This window comes from Ammospiza caudacuta, chromosome Z (genome assembly GCF_027887145.1).
Source record: "Ammospiza caudacuta isolate bAmmCau1 chromosome Z, bAmmCau1.pri, whole genome shotgun sequence".
Lineage (NCBI taxonomy): Eukaryota > Metazoa > Chordata > Aves > Passeriformes > Passerellidae > Ammospiza > Ammospiza caudacuta.
The window spans coordinates 77007988-77028219 of NC_080632.1; the positions used below are offsets into that span (position 1 = coordinate 77007988).

The 20232-nt window shown below is 41.8% G+C and overlaps 1 protein-coding gene across 1 annotated transcript in view; it reads left to right on the forward strand.

The window, feature by feature from the left end:
• The window catches only part of NPR3 (natriuretic peptide receptor 3), a 44477-nt gene that overhangs the window by 16119 nt on the left and 8126 nt on the right, over nt 1-20232 (forward strand). The window contains exons 4-7 of the mRNA XM_058824127.1: nt 9861-9996; nt 13995-14089; nt 16938-17073; nt 18559-18646. Coding sequence (XP_058680110.1) covers nt 9861-9996; nt 13995-14089; nt 16938-17073; nt 18559-18646 — 455 coding nt within the window. The remainder of the gene's footprint in view (nt 1-9860; nt 9997-13994; nt 14090-16937; nt 17074-18558; nt 18647-20232) is intronic.

The following is a 20232-nucleotide window of genomic DNA, read 5'->3' on the forward strand; positions in this document are numbered from 1 at the left end:
GTGATATTTACAAGTGACAAGTCTTCTAAGAAACCAGTGTAAGTGGCAATCATTAACACTTCAAGTCTGAGATCTGCTGCCATGTCAGCACGTTCATTTCTTATGGCTGAGTGCTTGAGGTTAAGGTGAACCTACCTCTAGGAAAGGCTCATTCTCCAGAGGGAAAAAAATCTTTTAACAGGGTGAGTCAGGTCACCCTGGTGTGTGAATGTTGGCAGAACCAAGACAGGCAGCAGGGCTTGGGTGTGCTCCACACTGTTGGGCTGTAAGAAAAGGTCATTGTACAGTGTGCCAGCTCTGATTTTTTTATTATTTTTTTCCAGGGGATATTTAGGAATTTTGCGGATGCAGAGAGGGTAATGTAGTCATCCTGTGAGAATGGGCTGTGTGAATAGAGGCAGTGGTGTTCTCATGCATACAAGGAGGCATAGGAGCCTGCAGGAGGATGCTCAAAACTTTCCTCTTTAGCAGATATGTTTTTCATTAGGAAGAGAAGTCAGGGACAAAAATGAGAAGGTCAAGCTAATTCTACAAAGAATTAATATATCAAAGCGTATTGAGAAGATAAGGAGTGCCTCTGTACCAGAGCAAGTGGATAAGAGGGGCATGAGAAGGGGCATGGGCAATAGGAGGAGGGTAGGTGAGGACACCTTTTGCTCTGTGGTTGGGAACAAGGTGACATTCACTGAGCAGGACACTGACATTTGATGGGAAATGCATGTGTGCAATGCATGCAGTTGGCCCATCAGCCTGCAGACTACAGACTCAGAGAGCAAAACCAAGGAGGATCTCAGGAATCAGACAGTCAATATGGATGCAAGGAGCTACAAGAGTGAGTTTTTAGTTTCTTGGAGTGGCTGCAAATCCTCAGATTTAGAGGTGTTAACTACCATGCTGCTGCTGAAGAGTGGGAGAAAGGTTCCAGCTGCATACCTGAAACACATAGTGCCTGCTGACAGGTACACACAAATATCTGCTGAGATAGCTGCTGTGCCCCTCCTGTGCTAATGGGATCCTCACAGGGATGCCAGCAAAGGGGTGGTTAATCAGCCAGCTGAACACCTTTCATCAGATATTCACTATCTGAAAGAAAATAACAAAACCAAATAGTTAAATTTTAAATTATTTGGAATGGAAGCATGACTAATAGCAGCCTGAGGGTTTGCATTAGTTCCATGCCATTAAAGTTTACAAGTTCATATGCCCATTTAGCCTGGTATTTAATAAGAGGATCATTTGTCATGGCAACCACAGCCTCAGGTGGGCTCTCTTAGCAAATAATTTACTCCCAGCCCAGAGGTCCCCCAGGTTTTGGCAGGTCCTACCTTTCCCCAGCACCTGGATTTCAGTTCCAGGAGTGCCTCTGCCTCAGGATGCCCTGCAGACAGGGCAGGGGAAAGGTGGAATTCAAATTCTCTGAAAGCAGACATTGGACCTGAAGTTCTCTCTTGCTAACTCAGTAACAGGAGGCCCAGGGCTTTTAGATGAAAGGAGCAGGGAATTTAAAAGGACTGGTGCCCTGTGAGAATTTGTGAAGGCCTTACTGCAAGTTCATGCAGTGGAAAGTTATCTGCTTGGGTGAGAATAAGGGGGTCACATCATCCCTCATTCTCCACCTCCTCTGCTGGCAAGGGTGAGGATGCTGTTCTTATGGATCCTGGTTTTGTGTGCCTAATTTTTGCCTGGTACTGAATTAAGATCTTAGCTTACTAATTACCCAGCTCCAAGCATACTTTTGAGCTAAGCACCACTTTTGGCTGTGTCTAAATCACTTGTGTTCATCCAGCCCTTAAGACTGTAAAGCAAATGCTCTGCTGGGTAATCTTTGCTAATCTGCTGCAAAGGTCCTTCTCATCAGATGTGTTTTTTACCCCAGCGCACCAGCTACTATGGCGTGCGTAAATTCAGTTTGAATATATGAGTTGTCTCCAAAGTGATTCAGTGATTCCTCTGAGTTTTGCATGAGGACTGATGTGACCTTGAGAGCTTTTAACACAAAAAATAAAATATGTCTGTGATTTTTGTGGTTTGGTGATAATTTTAGTAATCCAGAACCCAAAACAATTGCATGTTGCACAAGGATAAACATTTAACAAAAAAATGTCCTTCCTGTTTGTTCTATCTCTGCATTAATTTAAACCAATTTAACTTACTTTAGCAAGTAGAACTGATTTTTTCAGATGAGTGACCGTCACCCTGAAAACTGAGATGTTCCTGCTTGTAAAACATTCTTGCCTGCTGACATCAAAAACTTAATATCTAATGAAAGGATGGGGGTGGTGGTTTTTTTGCTGCAAAGTGTTTATCTGCAATTAAAATGTTCCGATTTAAATGGCAACTTAAAATGTTAGCATTCATTACAACTGTGTAACAGATTATCAGACTACCGATGGGGATTCTTAGAAGAATCTATTTAAAACAAGCATATTTTAGTTTCCGTATGTCTGTGTGTTTTCAGCTGAGAGGAATAATTTCTTTAGTATCTCTTGTGTTTCACCACTATGACTAGATGTGTAATTTCTGGAGATAGTTTTGGAACTCATCATGTGAATGGCCACATAGTTTGTTAGAAGGCAGGAAATCCTAAAAAAGTAGGAAGGGTAATTTTATAAATGGCAGCTGCACCGTCTATGGTTAAATCTGTTCAGTATTCAGGCAGTCACAGTACAGTGCTATGTGCTAGAGAGCCTTTGCATTAGCTGCTTATCTGATGTTAGAGATGCAGTATAAACATGGGATATTTCACCTTAGCTGCAGAAGCACAGAAATGTGTTCTGGGATTCTATCCTTTTCCTTGATGGGTGACCTGGGGCCCCTTGGAGCTAAATTATTAAGGTAATAGTATTTGTGTAAATCATACATAGAGGAGAAATTCCTCCAAAATTATTGTTCTGTAGGTAGTTGAGTTCTGGTACAAAACAGTTCTGCTCCTTAGATACATCAGCTGCACCCTTTAAGGGCAAGATTAGAAGGTGATGCAGGAGCCAAAACCACAGAGGGGTAAAGTGGCTGGGAGCAGTTTGCAAAAGGAATCAGCGCACACAATGGATGGAGCCAGAAATAAATCCCACATGGGTTTCCAGGGGGAAGATCTGGTCTAGACGAGCATCCTGATCCTGGAGCAGGGCAGTTCTCAGCTCAGCCTGCCCCTGTTTGGCCAGGTCTGGGGAGGGTCTGAGCCCCCAGTGCTGTGGGGTGAGTACAGCAGCTGCAGCCCCTTGGTGTGACCTGACTGTGGGTAAGGCTCTCACTCTTCTGAGCTGAGAGTTCCTCTTTCTGTGTTCAGTGGAAGGAGCTCATTTGGCTGTAGCTGGCAATTTCTGCCCAGCCTCTTAGCAGCAAGCACTGGGGGTTTACAGCCATTTTTTAGATAACCATAGGAGGGTGTTACAAGCAGTAAACAGAGAATGGGCAGCTTTTGCAGGCAGTGGGGTGGAAGGTTTTCTCCACACCTTTGTATCTCAGTTGCCACTGTAGCCTGATGTGTTTTAGCTGATATTTCACAGTGCAGCTGCCCTGTAGTCTGGGACTGAATAGATTTTTGCTCCAGTTCACCACTGAGATAATAGAGCAACTTGTGGCTGCCCCAGCCAGATGATTGTGGGTAAAGCTATTAGTTATTCAGGAATGGGACATTAAAAAAAAACAAGAAGAAGGCTTGAAGAATGAGATGAGATACAATAGCAAAGAAGCTGGCTTTGTGGTTAGTGTTCTTTCCATAGCAAGAAAATTACTTTCACTGACAAATACCCTTAACTCCCTGGATTTGGATGCCTTTTTTAAGTAAATCACAGATACTGCTGTAATTTGTTAATTTACTTTTATTTTCTTCTTGTTAATTTATTTTATTTCAGCAGACCTTTTCTTGGAACAAAGGGCTGGCTTCTGGTCCACAATTAGCTTTAAAGTGGATTGGAGTTTGTCCCTAGTGGTACTTCAGTCCTGTTGGAATAAGCATCCTCTAATTCCAACAGGACTGAACAAAGGCAGCAGTGGTTTGGCATGCCTGGAGTGCACATCAGCTCGTGTACCAGCTGAACAGTGCAGGCAGGCAGAGGCATGGTCTCACCCTCAAAGAAATGAGCTTAATTGCAGCACAGCATCTTTGTGTCCAAATCAAACAGGAGGTGCAGAAAAAAGCAGGGGTCTCGCTGCCCATCTCATCTCTCAAATGGTGCATGCAGGCTCTTCCATGGTGGAGATGGGTGATGAGTTGCAAGGCAATGCTTGTGCCCAGGGCTCTCTAAACTGGGCTTCAGTTGCAAATTCCTCATGCCAGGGACACATTGCTTGGTGTGCAGAGTGCTTGGGTGGGGCACACACCCCATCTCCTCTGCTCTCAGCATCGCTGCTGCTCCAGGGAATGCTAAATTATGAAGGTGAATAGTATTTGTCAAGGAGAAGAACACAAGCAGGCAGCCTTGTTGGAAGAAGCCTCCTTTAAGGGAAGTGAGGTCTTGTTTGACTGCAGTGCTGAATTTTTAAGCTGTAAATTTAGAGTGGAGTATAATCCTCAGCCTGCAGAATCCCACTAATAAAGTCACGTGCTCCCCTCCAAGAAAAATGTCTTTGGGATTTCCACATAAACCCTGTCTCCCTGTGAAACATGAAATGGATGCAACAGTACTTGAATAAATCTCTCTTAGATAAGCGCAAGGTTTTACTCTTATGCTCTTCCTCTTTTCCTAGGGAGAGATGTGAGTTCCAGCCCCAAATAATAAAGTGAGTTTGGATATACCTTTAGAAAACCAAGTCCTGAGCCCTGGCCTCATTTTCCCGAGGAGATGCCCATTTATGTTTTTATAGAGACTGGATATCAGTGAATAGAGTGTGAGGGTCTCTTTGGCTACAGCTGTGTTGCCCAGAATTTGGTATAATGCCATATATTCTTTTTTGGTTTTAAATTAAATATTGTGGAAATGGCTTTCACAGAAGAAAGCATGTGTTTCTATTATTTTTTCCTTTTTCTTACTGTTTGTTTGAAGCATTATGGTCCAGTAGGGGTGCAGTATGGTTGCCCAAGCAAACAGTCTGTATTTTTAGTCTTAGGCATCTAAACCTACAGATTTGATTAACTGTCTTTTAGCTTTATTCTCCTTTCCAGTTCCTGCTTTGTTTCCCCAGGGGTCCATCCCTGTCTGCAGGCCCCCAGGATATGCTGTCTATGACAGCTGACTATTGGTGTATCCTGTGGCTTTGCATTTGGTGTGCTTGGGAGTCCTGGAGATCCCAGTGCCAGTGCATGTTAGCATTGCCCAGCTGTTATCCATAGGTGTTATTCAGGAGCTCCGTGAGTTTCTGTTGCATAATCAAATGAAGACATCCTGTGAGGATCTGAGATGGGTGGCGGGTTAGTGAAAACTTGGGTAATCTGTTGGGGTGGTAGCATGCAGAATGATTTGTGGTAGTGTTATGGCAGTAGGACTAACACATTAATGCAAAGCTGGAGCTAGACATGAGCTGGAACCACACATGGTTTGGAATGCACTTCACCTTTCCTCAGGAAATGATCAGGTGTAAGAATATTCTTCCCACAGCTTCACGTTCTCAGTCTACATGTCAGTTCCACCCAGAGTTTCTCACTGGGATTACCTGAACTAGAAGTCTAACACAAAATCAACGTGTAATAATGATATTTTATCTTTTAAAAAAAATGAAACGTGAATAATTTCTATATTTTGATCATCTGTTGTATGGGAACCATGAGCACCTTGTTCTGGATTTGTGCTGCTCAGAGCAAGGTTGTGGCAACTCATCAAAGATCTGCTGAAGGCCCCTGACCATCTCAGGACTGTAAATAAGTACTTAAAACAGCATGGGCTGTGGGAGAGTCCTGAATGGGAATATGCAGCATCAACAAATGGTATTGAAGAAAGAAATCCCTGCTGTAGAGTTAAGTGAATAGTGCTGGGTAGTGAGTCAGCAGAAGACAACCGAAGATATGTTTTAAGAATGCATGTGAGAGAAGTTAGTTATGCCAGGGCTTCTTAGAAAAGCTGGTAAAGAAGGGACCACAATTATAATTGGCTTGGTGAAAGAGGATTAGAAGGGGAGAACTGGCAGTTAAATTGCAACTGCTTAGAAAAATACTTCTCTTGAGGTACGTTGTAACACTGTGAGAAGAAGGAGCATTACATCAGCTACTTAACTTGGTAAGATTTTTGCAAAATATTTGGGTGCAGCCCTCTGCAGTTCCCTAGGGTCCTTGCTGACTGGGGCTGAAACCAGAGTTTGACAACTTGAATGTCACTATGGATGTACTGGAAAGTAGATGCAGACACCAAGTGTGGGAGATGTTGTTTGCCTTTTCAATAGAAAAAAAGTAAAAAAGTGATGATGCTGATGGTCCCCACCAAGCATGGAAGTGGTACGAATTGCTGTAATTGCAGTGATTCAGAGCTGGGCAGCTCCAGATGGAGGAGAATAATCTTATTTTAGAATCAGTAGGCAGGATATGGAAAATTATGGGCCCTGCATAGCTGTATCTTGGCTGTCTTCCACATCGGTAGTATTTTGCATTGCTGTGTATGCTGTTAACACCTTGGTATATATGAACAGTGTGGTCACAATATAGCTGCTTGGGGAAGTATAACTTCAAACTGTGTAAAATTTATGCATGTGACTTCCTCTGAGAGGGGTTGTTGAGTTTTGGTTGCTTTCCTTTTTCTGATAGAAGATGATTAACTAGAGTAGAAAGGCAGGAAGGTGAAAGGGGTATATGTCTTATTCACCTATGCATACAGCTGGCATACTTGGTTTTTAGACGTATGGCATTAAAACAGGATGTGAAAGTAATACAGAAGATAGCTCATATTTGTACTGCAGCCTCCAAAGGTGTTCAGCAAACCTTGCAGCTCCTCTGCTGCCAGTGGCATTGCTGCCACGTTGAGGGGCAGTAGCTCTGACATGGAAATTGTGGTCACAGCATTTGGAGCTCTGCTCTCACCTGTAATTAAAAGGCAGCTTAAATGAAAATGGAAAAGACTACAATAAAAAGACTCTGCTTTGTATTAGAGCTGAACTAAAAGAATTTTTAATTACTTATAAGATTAGTGGGCCTTTAATAGATTTTATACTGTGTTCAGTTTTTAGCCGGCAGGTGTCTAAGGTTGAACCAACGCATTATTAATTACCATGGACACCATCAAGCACCCTGTGAAGACATATTCACAGTTACTGTCACTCCTATTGAAAGTATTCCTGGAATATAAACTTTTTAGTCTAGCCCTTTTTAATGCTTTTCCTGAAGCAAAGAACAAACCCTTCAAACAAACCCATTTCTGCAGCTGTTATTTCACATTTTAATATTCCTGCACGTCATGCTACCTGTGGTCTGTGTGGAATTGTGGCAACTCACAAATGATTGAACAAGATGATATGCAGGAAAACCCTATTCCCTTCATGGATTCCTGTATCACCTTTCAAGAACTGCTGCTTAAATGTGTTCCTTGGTTAATGTGAAAAGTCTCAGGTGTGGCCAGCATATGGTTTGGCTGGGAAGTGTAAGTGCAATCCCATCTGCAAACAGTAATTATAATTCTTTCAGAAGATTTTGAATGGCATAAATTACCCATAGTTTCAACTTTCTTGACAACATGAGGTAAAACACTGGGGTTTGTGTGTGAGCAACTGAGCAGTGGCATAAATGACTTTCTGACAATTTTTAATGTGATTTTTCACGTAATGTAAGGGGTTTTGGCCAAGTGGAGCTTTGGCAAGACGCTGTGGCAGTGACTTTCCAAACTGCCAAGTGAGTTTTGACAGGGCTTATCTGGCAAATCTGCAGTGTCTACAGAAGGGTTTTCAGGCTGGTGGCATGAGTGGATTTCAGGTTGAGCAAATTAGCTGACAGAATGGATTCTGAAGGTTGCTGTGTTACACTAAGAGGTCTCTGCCATGGACAAAAGAGATGATAAATAGCTTTCCTTGAAACAAATGCCAGCCACAAACTGTAAATCAGCCAGCAGGGAGGTATAGCTACTGGAGAGTCTAATTTCTCTCCTGAGAGAAAGAATGTCACGTTAAGAAAGCTGAAGTTTGATCTTCCACAGGCCACTTGGACTCTAACATTGGCACACGAAGCAGTTGTCGAGCTTTGTGGTTTCTTGGTTTTGTTGGGTTTTTTAAATTCTGAAAAGTCAAAGCCCCTGCTGGCAAAGCCTGTCCTAGTATGCGCTCTGTCCATCAGCTCTTTTTATTCCACCAAAAGCCTGACTTCCACCTCTTCTTTCAGGCTTTCTCTTTAGTTCAGAATAACTGCAGCTGCCCTTTAGTCAGTGGCTGTCGGAGTGAGCTGAGCTGTTCTGCCCCTCCTGTAGCACCATGGGCTGTGATGAATGTGATGCATTCAGCTGCAGCACAGGTTGGAGTTACTGAAACTCCACTTTTAAATGTCAGAGCAATGCAAACTTTTATATTATCAGTAAATAATTCCGAAATTCTCCTTACCGTTGGCAGCTGCTTTAAGAGTGAAGGAATGTCTTGGATGTAATTACACTATCAGGGTTTGATTAGTTCAGCTTAGCCAATCAACTATGTAATACTTCTTATCTGTGGAACAGTTATTTAGTTAACTGGCCACATGTTTTGTCTTGTAACTTTTTTAACCTCCAGCTAAACCTGTGAGAGTTAGAGTAGCACTTCGTTTACTGGCATTTTAAGTTGTTTAGATACACTGAAGTGGAAGATAAGCTAAATGTTACTTCTGTCCGGGGGAGCATTTGTAGAGGTGAGTGGTTCACTGGAAGTGGTAGTAAGAGACCCCATCATGTGGTTACACCTTTTCTAGGATGTCAGGAGATTTTTTTATTGAAGTGAAACTCTGAGTGGATAGTGGATGGGAACATCTTTCTTGCAGCTGAAAAGGTAATTCATTCTGAATTACTGTGCATTTAGTAAGTACATTGCACTGCTGAAATTCATTGCTGCCTACAGAAGAGGTATACCTGTGCTGCTCTGGTGATTCTGCATCAGCTTCTGCTGATGGGTCTCCATCTGAACTCCACTGATGAAATAATTACTGCTTCACCACTGAAGCATGTCAGGCTCCTGAGAGCAAATTTGTGATGTTTATGCAGCACTCGGGTGTTAACTGTTTATGCAACACACAGACCAAAAACTGTAGGCTGCCTATGAAGGTTCATTGGCAGCAATCTTCTTTTTTGTTAGGGTTATAAAGCAGGGTTGGGGTTATTAGGGTTATTTAATTTGTTTCATGTAACTTACTGAGAAAACTATAAAGGACAGGAAAAGATTCTCCTGGCAGCTCAAGAGAACACATTACTGGAGATGGTAAGTAGCTTTCTCCATTGCTCATTTGCTGGTGGAGAGATGCTTGGCTGAACAAGGGCCAGAAGTGGAAGCGGTAATCATTAAACAAGCAAATCCACCAGTTGTGCTCTCCAAAAAAAATCATGAGAGAGCATACTTCCCAGTCCTGAGAGGTGCTAGGTTCCCTGTGCAAAGGCTGGGAGTTGTGCTTGCTGCTGTGGGATGAGGGTGCTCAGCACTTAACAGAATCCCACATGGTCAAGTGCAGAATTTGTGCCTCTGGGCATGGGAACTGGGATCTGCAAATTTCACCCCTATCTGCAGAGCTATTCAGACACAACATTATGAATGTCCAGAATAGCAGATAGTGGTTAACTCTTTTTAAAAATGGGTCAGAAGTTCCCCTTGTTCCCCTGAGGTTTTTTTTGAGATACATTCCTTTCTGTTCCAGCAGCTGAGAAAGTAACTGTCCAAATTAGTCACTTTGGCTAATTAGTGGATTCTCTCTAGTCAGTCAATTACCTAGGAAAGAAAAATTTTGTTATGTGTCAGTTGCCATTGGTTTTTTTTTTTTTCTTCTTTTTTTTTAGGCGAACATGTTTGTGGAAGGATTCCATGATGCTATTCTTCTTTATGCTCTAGCTTTGCAGGAAGTCCTGAAAATCGGTTTCAGTAAGAAAGATGGGGAAAAAATTGTTCAACAAACACGGAACAGAACATATGAAGGTAAGAGTTAATATGGAATTCCAGCTTTCAGAGTAAAAAACCTTCAGGTCTTTGTTCTGTGCAAAGTAAGGACCCATGCCTATTCCACTCCTAGGGGAGAGGAAAGCAAACGTAGGAAACCACGTGCATCTTTAAGGCTGGCTCACATATCTCACCAGTCTGTCTTTTTTTTGCATCAACTGTTGAGGTCTTGACTCAGTTTAAAAAACTCTTAACAATTTAATGACCCTCACTGATGTTGTAGAGAAATACCAATAATTTTCTCAGGCTCCTTTTTTGTTTTTGAAAAGATTACAGCTGCTCGCTTTGCTCATGTTCATCTATTAGCTCTCAGATTGCCTCATTTTTTCCATTTCACTTTTTTATCTTGAAAGCCTGGGAATGGATAGAAGCAAGCAGGTGCCAGGGTTGGGGTTATTTTGTGTTTCTCAATGGGATTCCTTTGGGCCCTAGAAGGATTTCCCCAGCCTCCTTTCAGGAGCTGTGTGTGTTGTCTCAGAGACAGCAGCTGAACACCACTGAGCCTTCCAGTGCCTAATCCTCAAGGCTGCAGGTCTGCACTGCAGCCGGCACTTGTGTGTCACCTTGCTGATGCAAAGCAATGCAGATGCTTTTGCCAGGTAAGAATTGTAAAAAAGAAACTGAAGGTTATTGTTTTCATCCATCATCTCTTTAAAATATTTCCATCCATCTCATGTGATAGTCCAATCATTTGATGTAGGACTGGCAAGATTTCCTGTGGAAATGCTGGAGAGAAGGAAACATTTTCCCTAGATAAAAAGTGAATGATTCATCTGAATGTGTAAGAAAAACCCCAGTGGCCAGGTTCTCAGCTCTAAGAACACATTGGACATTGTGTAAGAAGGCAAGAAGGGCAGCAGCTCCAAACCAATTTTCTGTTCTCAAACTGTGGTGTGAACATGAGGAAAAAGAATACTCAGGACAGGTTAAGGGAACACTTAAGCACTTTAAAGAGAGGGTTTGTGACCGTGGTCACAGGGGTTTTCAGGTGAAGGAAGAGACGAGAATGTTGACTCCATGTTCAGAAGGCTTGATTTATTATTTTATGATATATAGTGCATTATAACTATACTAAAAAGAAATAGAAGGAAAAGGTTTCCTCAGAAGCTAGCTAAGCTAAGAATAGAAAAGAATGAATGAATAACAAAGATCTGTGTCTCGGACAGAGAGTCCAAGCTATCTGGTCTGTGGTTGGCCATTAATTGTGAACATACAAGATGGCCCAATCACAGACAAAACCTGATGCATTCCACAGCAGCAGATAACCATTGTTTACATCTTGTTTCTGAGGCCCCAGCTTCTCAGAAGGGAGGAAAATCTCAAGAAAAGATTTTTCACAAAAGATGTCTGCGACAAGGGGTTGCTTTAAATTATGCTGGTTGCAATAACCCCATAAGCAGCCCTGCACCATCTGTAGGCTGTGCTTGGTGTCCACTATATCTCTTTATATCTGTGGCTCCCCAAAACACTCTGCTTTGAAAGAGAGGGAATCTGGTGTCTAAGGATTGGCCTCTCTGTCTGTGCTGTGCATGAGCAGATGCCCCAGCACAGCCTGTGTTTGCTCCTGTCCCTGTGCTCCAGGAAAGCACCAAATGGTGTGCCCATGCCTCCTTTTCAGTGCCACGTGCTTCCCCTGGGCTGCATGGTTGGTTCTCACACCTTGCTTGTAAAACCTGGCAGGAGGAAGCAATGTTCTCTTCCCCCATTTGTGAAAACCAGATTGTTGTTGGTGGCTGACCTGTTCCACCTATTCTGAAAACGTAACTGAGTTGGGCTACAGCTGAGGGTGCAGTTGGTCCAAATTCTTGTAAGCCACGTGCCTTTTCCTCCCTGTAGCAAGACTTTGCTGGACATAAAACTGATGTTGAAAGAAGCCTTTAACTCAGTATCTTGCAATCCAATCCCTTAAGGAAGATCACATCCCTTTATTTTGCTTGTGAGCCCCTCATTGCAGTGGATGCAGCATCACAGAGTGTGGTTCATGCACACCCATCAGGTTCTGCTGCAGGACTGAAGCTTTGTAATTCCCTTTGACTTTGGCAGGCCTTGATAATGAGATATCCAGTTTCACTAATGACATTAATTTAACTTCTGACATGTAGATATCTGATTGTCTTGGCACCTCATTTTACTGACTGCTCTGATTTATCAGGACTTCCAACAGAATGTAGATGCTGCTTCCTGCAGAATTCCATCTGCCTGCCACAGCTGCACAGACATTATGGGCTTAGAAAAGGATAAGGCTGAGGTGATCAAAGGATTTCTCAGAGATTGGGCTGTTAAAGACAGCATCTGGGCATAAGGGCACATCTGGTGGACAGTATTTGCTATTCATTGGCATTTTCTCTGAAAAAGTAGCAAAATTTTTTGTCTGGCTAACATAAAAAAAACAGAAAGAAAGTTGAGATAAAATCATTCCACCTTCATGCAAATGCAATTCTTCATTAAGGTAGCTTTGAAATTTCCTACCTCTGTTTCTTAAGGAAATCGCAGGAAATGGCAACTTTTAAAATTCCTATTTCTGATTCAGATGAAAAATTGAAAAATAAATCTCTTCTGACTGAAAAAAAAAAAATCCCACAGGAACTCCATGTTTCAATTTTATTACCTCTTTGCAAAAACAGAGTTATGGTTTTCTTAGAGCACAAAAGTATCTGCTCCATTTAGTACCTCCAGTCAAATCCAGAATCCAAATTGATGTGTAAACAGGGACATCAACAGTTCTTCAGAGTGGCCTCTTCTTTCAGTGTCTCACAGCCAAGTGCTTGTTACACCCATTTCATTTCCCGGCAGTAATTGAATTGACAACAGCTTGGTTACTGTGTGGTTGTAATGAAATAGGTGCTTGACAATAATTTTGATTATTACTACATATTTTGAAAACCACAGCAAGCCGAAATGTTCCTGACATCACTAAATCTGAACAGATACAGAATAAACGGAGGTGTGTTAAGGCTGTTGCACACTCACCGTCACCAGGCACATTGCGGGAAACTGATACTCTGAATATCTGACCTCTCTTTTCTGACTGACTGTCACTGAGAGCCTGATGGATTTTAAGATTCTGTTTTGATTTACACCTTGAGAATTTGAAGCCAAGCTTTTTGTACACAAGGAGGTTTTAGAAGAGGTTTAGATTGAATCCAAGGATGTGTTCATTTCCCATGACAGATCAAACAAGTTGCCCCAGTAAGGCTGTGGAGTTTTTGCTCTCCAAAATCCTTGGAGATTTTGGCAAGCCAATAAAACCTTGAGGAGTCTCCTGGGTGACTCTACTCTGATCTGGAGGTTGGGCTTAAGATCTCCAAAGCCCCTTCAAACTTGACATATCCTATGAATCAATGAGTCCCAGTTTCCCCAAAGTTTTCTAGAAATTGTAAAACAGAGAAGTGGAACAGGGCTCTAAGAATATAAACCAAATTGCTTGTATTATGTAGTTAATCTTAAGTAGATGAATGCAGAGCTTGATGCATATGTGGTGCACATGGTCCCCTTGTCCTTGCCATTGCCAGTATCCCATTTTGTGGAATCAGCATTGGACTGGTTATATGGGTGCAGCAGCCCCTTCAGCCTGTGGGATCTTCCTCTCTGCCTCTGTGTCCTCCGCAGCATGTGAGCTGGACTCTCTTCAATGAGGCATCGTCAGATATTTCAGGATTAGGCTCTCTGTAAATAATTCACATTAAATGTATTTGTGTTTTAGTCTTACATGCTCGTTTTTAGATTAGGTTTTTCTCACGTGTTCTCCAGTTTCACATGTTTAATATTTAAAAAGGAGAAATGTTAAGAATTCAGGAATGCAGACACCGAGATGAAATTACAATTTCTTCTGGAATGCCAACAAAAATGCAGGGAGACTGATGAGATTTCCTGTCATATCGGTCTGTAAAAACCTGTCCAGTGTTTTCATGTTTTGCTTGGAAAGGCTCAGTATTTTAACTAATTAATCTTCTGATTCCTCACATGCCATTCTTTAGGCATTGCCGGGCAGGTGTCCATTGATGCCAATGGAGACAGATATGGGGATTTCTCTGTGATTGGAATGACAGACCCGGAGGCAGGCACACAGGAGGTAAGGAAACAAACACGACTGCAGTTGGCCACTGATGAATTAGTAATTCAGTGTAAAGTAACGTGATATCATCTCTTTACTTGGTGGCTTAATCTTATCAACCTGAAGACCAGATCCTTTATGTAAAATAGCAATCTTGAAGTAGTTATAACAAGTTTTTTAAACTTCCTTCTCTTTTTTAACAATAGAACTTCACATGATGCTAGTCTTTAACTAAAGAGTGAATTCTGACAAGCTGGCCAAGCACTGCTGATTTTGTATATGATAAATTATTGTTTAAAAATGACCAAAACTTTTGATTTCTTTGGGAAGAAAGATTAATCTTACAGCAACAGTGATGCACAAGTTGTATTAACACAGCAAGTACAGGTATTTAAATCCTATGCTGTGGTCAGCCACAAGCAGGAGTGCAGACCTTTCCTGGCCTTGTTGGTCAGGCAGACATTCCTGAGTGCCTTCTTTTTAGTGTTTAAGAAACATTTTAATCAGATGGCTCCATATATTCCAGATAGGTTATTCCATTGGATGCAGAAGGATTGGAAGAGATGGAGTGTGAAAAAGTCTGTGAGGAACAGCAGCAGCTGCACCCAGAGTAGCATGTCTGGGCTGAGTTCATTAATACGTGCACTGCCCTAAGTCCACCTGCAGTGGATGCATTTGTTAGTTGCAAAATCAGCATCAGCCTCAGCTTTGCTGATCTCCCTGATTTCAACAAGCTCAAACAAAAAGTAGCAATATCTGAGCTGGACATTTCAATGTGTGGTTTTGAGTCCAGTGAAGTTACATTGTTGTTGGTACTGCAGCAGAGAAAAATTCAAGGAGTCCCTTTGGAAGTGTGAGGATATCTTGTGTGTTGTAATGTGTAAAAGTGATAGAAAAACAACACCAGTCAACTGCAGACACTCCCAGGGGCAGTAGGAGTACAAAATAGTTGGGATAACTTTGGTGTGAGCAATCTGTGTTTCTTCTGTTTGTTCAGCCCAGTAGCTTTTTATCTCATTTATAAATTTAATTTCCCTCTCTTACCATTCCCTCCACTGCTCTTTCACTTGCAGTTTAAACTACTTTTTCTTTTTAATGCTCCCTTTATTCTTTTAACTTATTGTGGAATTTCCCTCTGCTTTAAAAGGTACATAAATATACATGCAATTAACATTTTACACATAATTACTTACTACTTTTGTCTGCCATATAATTTCTACCTTCACGTGTCTCTATAAAAACATTGTTTCTTTGATAACTTGTTCTATTCATCTGGATGATTTTTTTTCTGTGTACAAGAATGTTTCTCAGCTGAACTGTGACAGACGGATGGGTGTTTGGGCAGAGCTGTTTTCCCAGGTCTATTCACAGAGTTTAAAGCTAGAAGAAAACCTGAATTTCCTAGTTTGACCTCTGCTATATTAGACACAGGCAGGTTCTTAACCTTTACGGAGGCCTCTAGTTTACACGTGACTAAAGCTCATGCTGGAACAGGCATTTATTTTTTGTTTGGAGATACTAAATGGACAGGGACTGCCTTGCTGGTGCCCTCAATATCTGTTCCACACATCAACCACTCCTGCTCTTCAAAAATCTATATCCTACTTCTGAACTGAATCCATGTGGCTCCTGCTTATAGCTTTTTGTTCTCAAACCATTCTGCTTATTTTCTTATTTAGTAAGTTGTGCTAGTAGAGGACTCACCCACTCCTGCTTGAATTAAACAATCTCCTAATAAATAATATAATGCCTGTGAATGGTCTCTATTTTTTTCCAGTTTACTGCATTTGCCTTAATTTTTGGACACATGTTGAACACATTCATTCTACAAAGAATTTATATCCCAGTTTCAACTGTGAGAGACATAAATATCTTTATTTAGTGGAAAATATACCTTTGTGTATTTAGGCAGAGCAAACATTCTTTAAAGTCATTGCCTTAAAAATGAAATTCAGATGAAAGATTTGAAGAGGCTATCTATGAATTCTAAACCTAGTGTATTAATATCTGTGTTTTATCTGTGGGAAGACAAATAGATCTATTGATGTGCTTCTGCTATTGCTTCTGACCACTTCAGTGACACAGTATATGATCCTGCTGCTGTACATAGGTGTTTTTAGACATTTTGCTGCAGTAGACTCCACATTGGTTATCTTGAAACTGCTGAAGACATGATTTAAATTCTGAGGTGCTTTCATGAATTGGTATGAAAAAATCCAACTTCTCACCCACCAGCACCCCCAAGTCCTCCTGGGCAGGGCTGCTCTGGGTCTGTTCATGCCCAGTCAGGACTCAAGTCTAGCTTAAGCTGGGTGACTATCTGGAGCCTCAACTCACTGTGGAGAAAATGAATAAAAGCCCAGGGAGAGCAGGACAAATATTCAGAAGGTTAAAAAGCTTGTACAAACTGGATTTATATAGAAGAGAAGCCTGAGGGCAGAATCAGATAAGAGCCTGTGAATATGTAAAGCAGCGTTTCAAAAAGGAAGGGTTCCTATGACCACTGACAGTTTGGTAACAAGTGATGGATAACTACAAAAAAAGAATTTTATGTTACATGCTAGGGAAAACAACTGACAGTAGGGCTAGCTAAATTCCAGAATAATTGGTGCAGAAATTGTCAAGTCTCCATCTTTGAAGGCTTTCATTGACAGATTAGATAAACATCTGTCAGGAATGCTTCTGTTCAGCTGATTCTGCCCTAGGGCAGGCCGTGCACTGCCTAACCTCCCAGAGCCCCCCTCAGCCCTCCTCTCTGACATTCAGCATCATGCCACAGCAGTGAGTGAGTGCTGCTTCTCTCCTGTTTGTTTCGCTTCTCTAAGTTGATAGGAAAATGTTGTCATCCCTTTCTTGTTTTGCACAGGTGATCGGGGACTACTTTGGGAAGGAGGGGCGGTTTGAAATTCGCCCGAATGTGAAATACCCGTGGAGCCACGGCAGGCTGCGCCTCGACGAAAGCCGCATTTCAGAGCACACGAACAACACACCGTGCAAATCATGTAAGTTCAGTGACTTAATGCCTCTGCACCAGCTCCAAAAAAGAGAATCCATGAGTTGCTGCAACATATTGGGGCATATTAAATTGTTCAGCACAGTTTCCCAGCTGAGACATGGTGACTGGCTCTCTCTCTCTCTCTCCCCAGTGCTTGGGAGGTGAAGGTCTGACAGCCGTGGGTAGTACATGGTCTGAATCACTTCCCTGAATTTAAATGTAGCACTAATCATGCACAGGCCAGAGCCCTGGAGGCTTTAGGTCTTTGCAGAAGCCTTTTAGTCAGAAAGAGGGATGTAACTGAAACCCCAGCATGGAATAATCATGCTGATAATTAGCAGCTGTGCTGGTGGGACCAGCATTCTCCCAGTGCAGAATGATTTTCAGCGTTGTGAGAAGGCACTGTGAGGATTCAGTAGGCTGAGGAGGAGTGAAGATAATTGAATGGGGTGACATCTGTGAATTCTGAGGGCTGAGACTACCCTCCAAAGGGCAGGTGTCCATTCTTTCCAGCACACTCGAATCACAGACCGTGTTGTAGTGCGTAGGACACTGCAGGGAGATTGGGGTAGGAGGATACTGGTACCTCAGTGACAAAAAGTGCCCTTAACTTTTCACAGGAGACAAATTGCTAGTCCTGCAGTGAAAAGGTAATTCCAGCCTGATAATTCTTGAACCCTTGAAAGACTGGTGTGAACACTTCAGACCACCTGCTTCAGTGTGGTGTAGCCATGTGCCTTCTTCCTTTTGTACAGACAGAATCCCCTCAAAGGGTCAGGGATGAAGGAAAAGGAAGGAGCAGTTCTATTTCCTCCTCTGTTCCTTTCCACAAACCCAGGTGGGAATGGAAGTGGGAGTAGACTACATGCACACAAAATGCTATTGTTCTTCAGGATCCCTGCTCTTCCCAGGACAGTCCCTGTCTGGGCTCCCCTTCAGCCACTGTGTCCCTGTTCTGCCTCTGTTGAGATTTGAAGCAAGTCAAAAGTCATATGGCTTTAGCTTGAAACAACATATCTTCAGGAAATTAGAAAAAAATTGAGGAACTGTTGGATAATCACAGTCATTTTAATAACTCAGGGTGACAGAGGGTTATGATTCTAATCCAGGTAAAATGAGATTGTTTCTGTTACAGTGACTCAAGGCATATTCAGTGCTGATTCCCATGATGTGCATCACTGTAACCATGGTCAGTGTTGTGATTCAGACCAAGCTGTCCAGGCCAGTTACCTAACAATATTTCCTTGTGTCACATCTCCAGAATTGTGCCTTCATCTGATGCTGATCTGGGGGCTTTTTCAGCCCCAAGGAAAGCAAGGACAAAAAGTAAACATGCAGACTGGAACAGGTTCCCATAGAGTCCTGAGCTCTGAAAGGCTTTAGTTATTGTCAAATGTTTGTCACTAATTTCCTAATTGTGTGTATTTTCCAATACATGAATGCAGATAGTTCTCAATATGAACCCTGATTGTTTATTTTTTCCCTTTTCAAGCAGGTGGTCTAGGAGAATCAGCAGTTACAGGAATAGTTGTGGGTGCCTTGCTTGGAGCAGGATTGCTAATGGCTTTTTACTTCTTCAGGTTAGTCCAATTCATTGAAAGTTCTGTAAACTTTTTATTTGTCATCCAAACTACCCAGCTCCGAGCAGAACACCCTTGGTGGGAGACAGGGAGGCACCATAATAGTGTGGGGTAACATTTTCACCAGAGACAGTGAACGCACTTTGATTGTCCTTTTGTGTTTATCCAAATAATTTTATTGAATTGGGTCTTCATCCTGCAACTACTCACATCCCTAAGTAATGTTACTCATGGAAGTAATTCCAGTGAGTTCCAGACATTCACAGTTGCTTTAATAAAATACCCTGGCCTTGAAAGCTGCCTTTGTTTGCTGTTCCTGCCAGCACAGTTGTGCAGGCTGTGATCTGCAAGAGATTTATATCATTTGCCTGGTATTGAGTGGAATTGTACTGCAGAACAGAAAGAGATTTCTGTTTTGGTGTAAGAGAGCATTTGGATTCCAAAGCTGTGCATTTAACTTAAGCTGAGGTCAGTGCAGGGCGATCAGTGTTTTATTCGTGTTTGAGTAAAATAATTCTTACACTGCTAGTCAGCAAATGTAAAGTCTTGATAATTGATCCTATACTGATGGAATACATTAGTTATACATGTTCAGCACCTTATGTATACAGTAATTTGTCCTCCTGCTATGGAAAAGCCAGATAGGAGAATAGAATTAACCTCTGCATACAAGAATCAAATAATTCTGTCCATTAAAAAACAACTGTTTACAAAAAATGCTAACAAAATAAAACAGGCAAAGCCTGCTTCAATTCACCAGGACACTTTCAGGGTTTCAAAGAACCAAGCTTATTCATCAGGTACTTAAAACTGAAATTCTGCAGGGTGATTTTATTCTTGCGTATATTCAGTGCTTATATAGTATGTTTTTTGCATTTGAGATACAATTAAGTTGGCTTGGACTGAATAAAGACTATCTTTAAAAGAAAAAGAGAACAAAAATCTGTCTTCATATTTTATGTCATCAGAGGTTCTTGCATCTTGAGTAGATTCTCAAAGAGAGATGTCAGTTGTTAGGTGTGGCTTGTAGCATTGCTGATTTTGGGAAGGAACTGGTTTGTAAGGACAAGAAATAAAACAACAAATATCCTGGTCTGGTATAAAGCTATGTGAAGTATCACTGTAAGAACAGAACCCCTTGTCATCTGACACAAAGATTTGGATTGGAAATCCATGTGAGCAAAGGTGGGTGTCTGTAGAAGTAGATGTAATACACCTGAGCTCAACACCCAGGCTTTTCATGTATGCTCAGAGGGGAGAAATGAGCACTTTTCCTCTCTGCAGTTCATGTCATCTTCATCTAAAACTAAACCAGGTCTCTTAGTGCTTGTTTCTCTGTTTACTGAAGAAAGCTACAGGTGCTGTCAGATGGATCTATATGTTGGAGATGTCTGAAGACCTGTGGGTGAATTTCAGTCTGGAGATCTGATTGCAATTGCTCAAAGCAGGAGCAGGGACAACCTCCTTCTTCCACCATTAGAATAAATATTTTCAGAGAATGTAGGTTTAGCATTTGTGTGCCTGAAGTAATTTGTGCTTGCAGCTTCTGTAGCTTTTAAACTGTAAATATAACTTTCTGATTACCT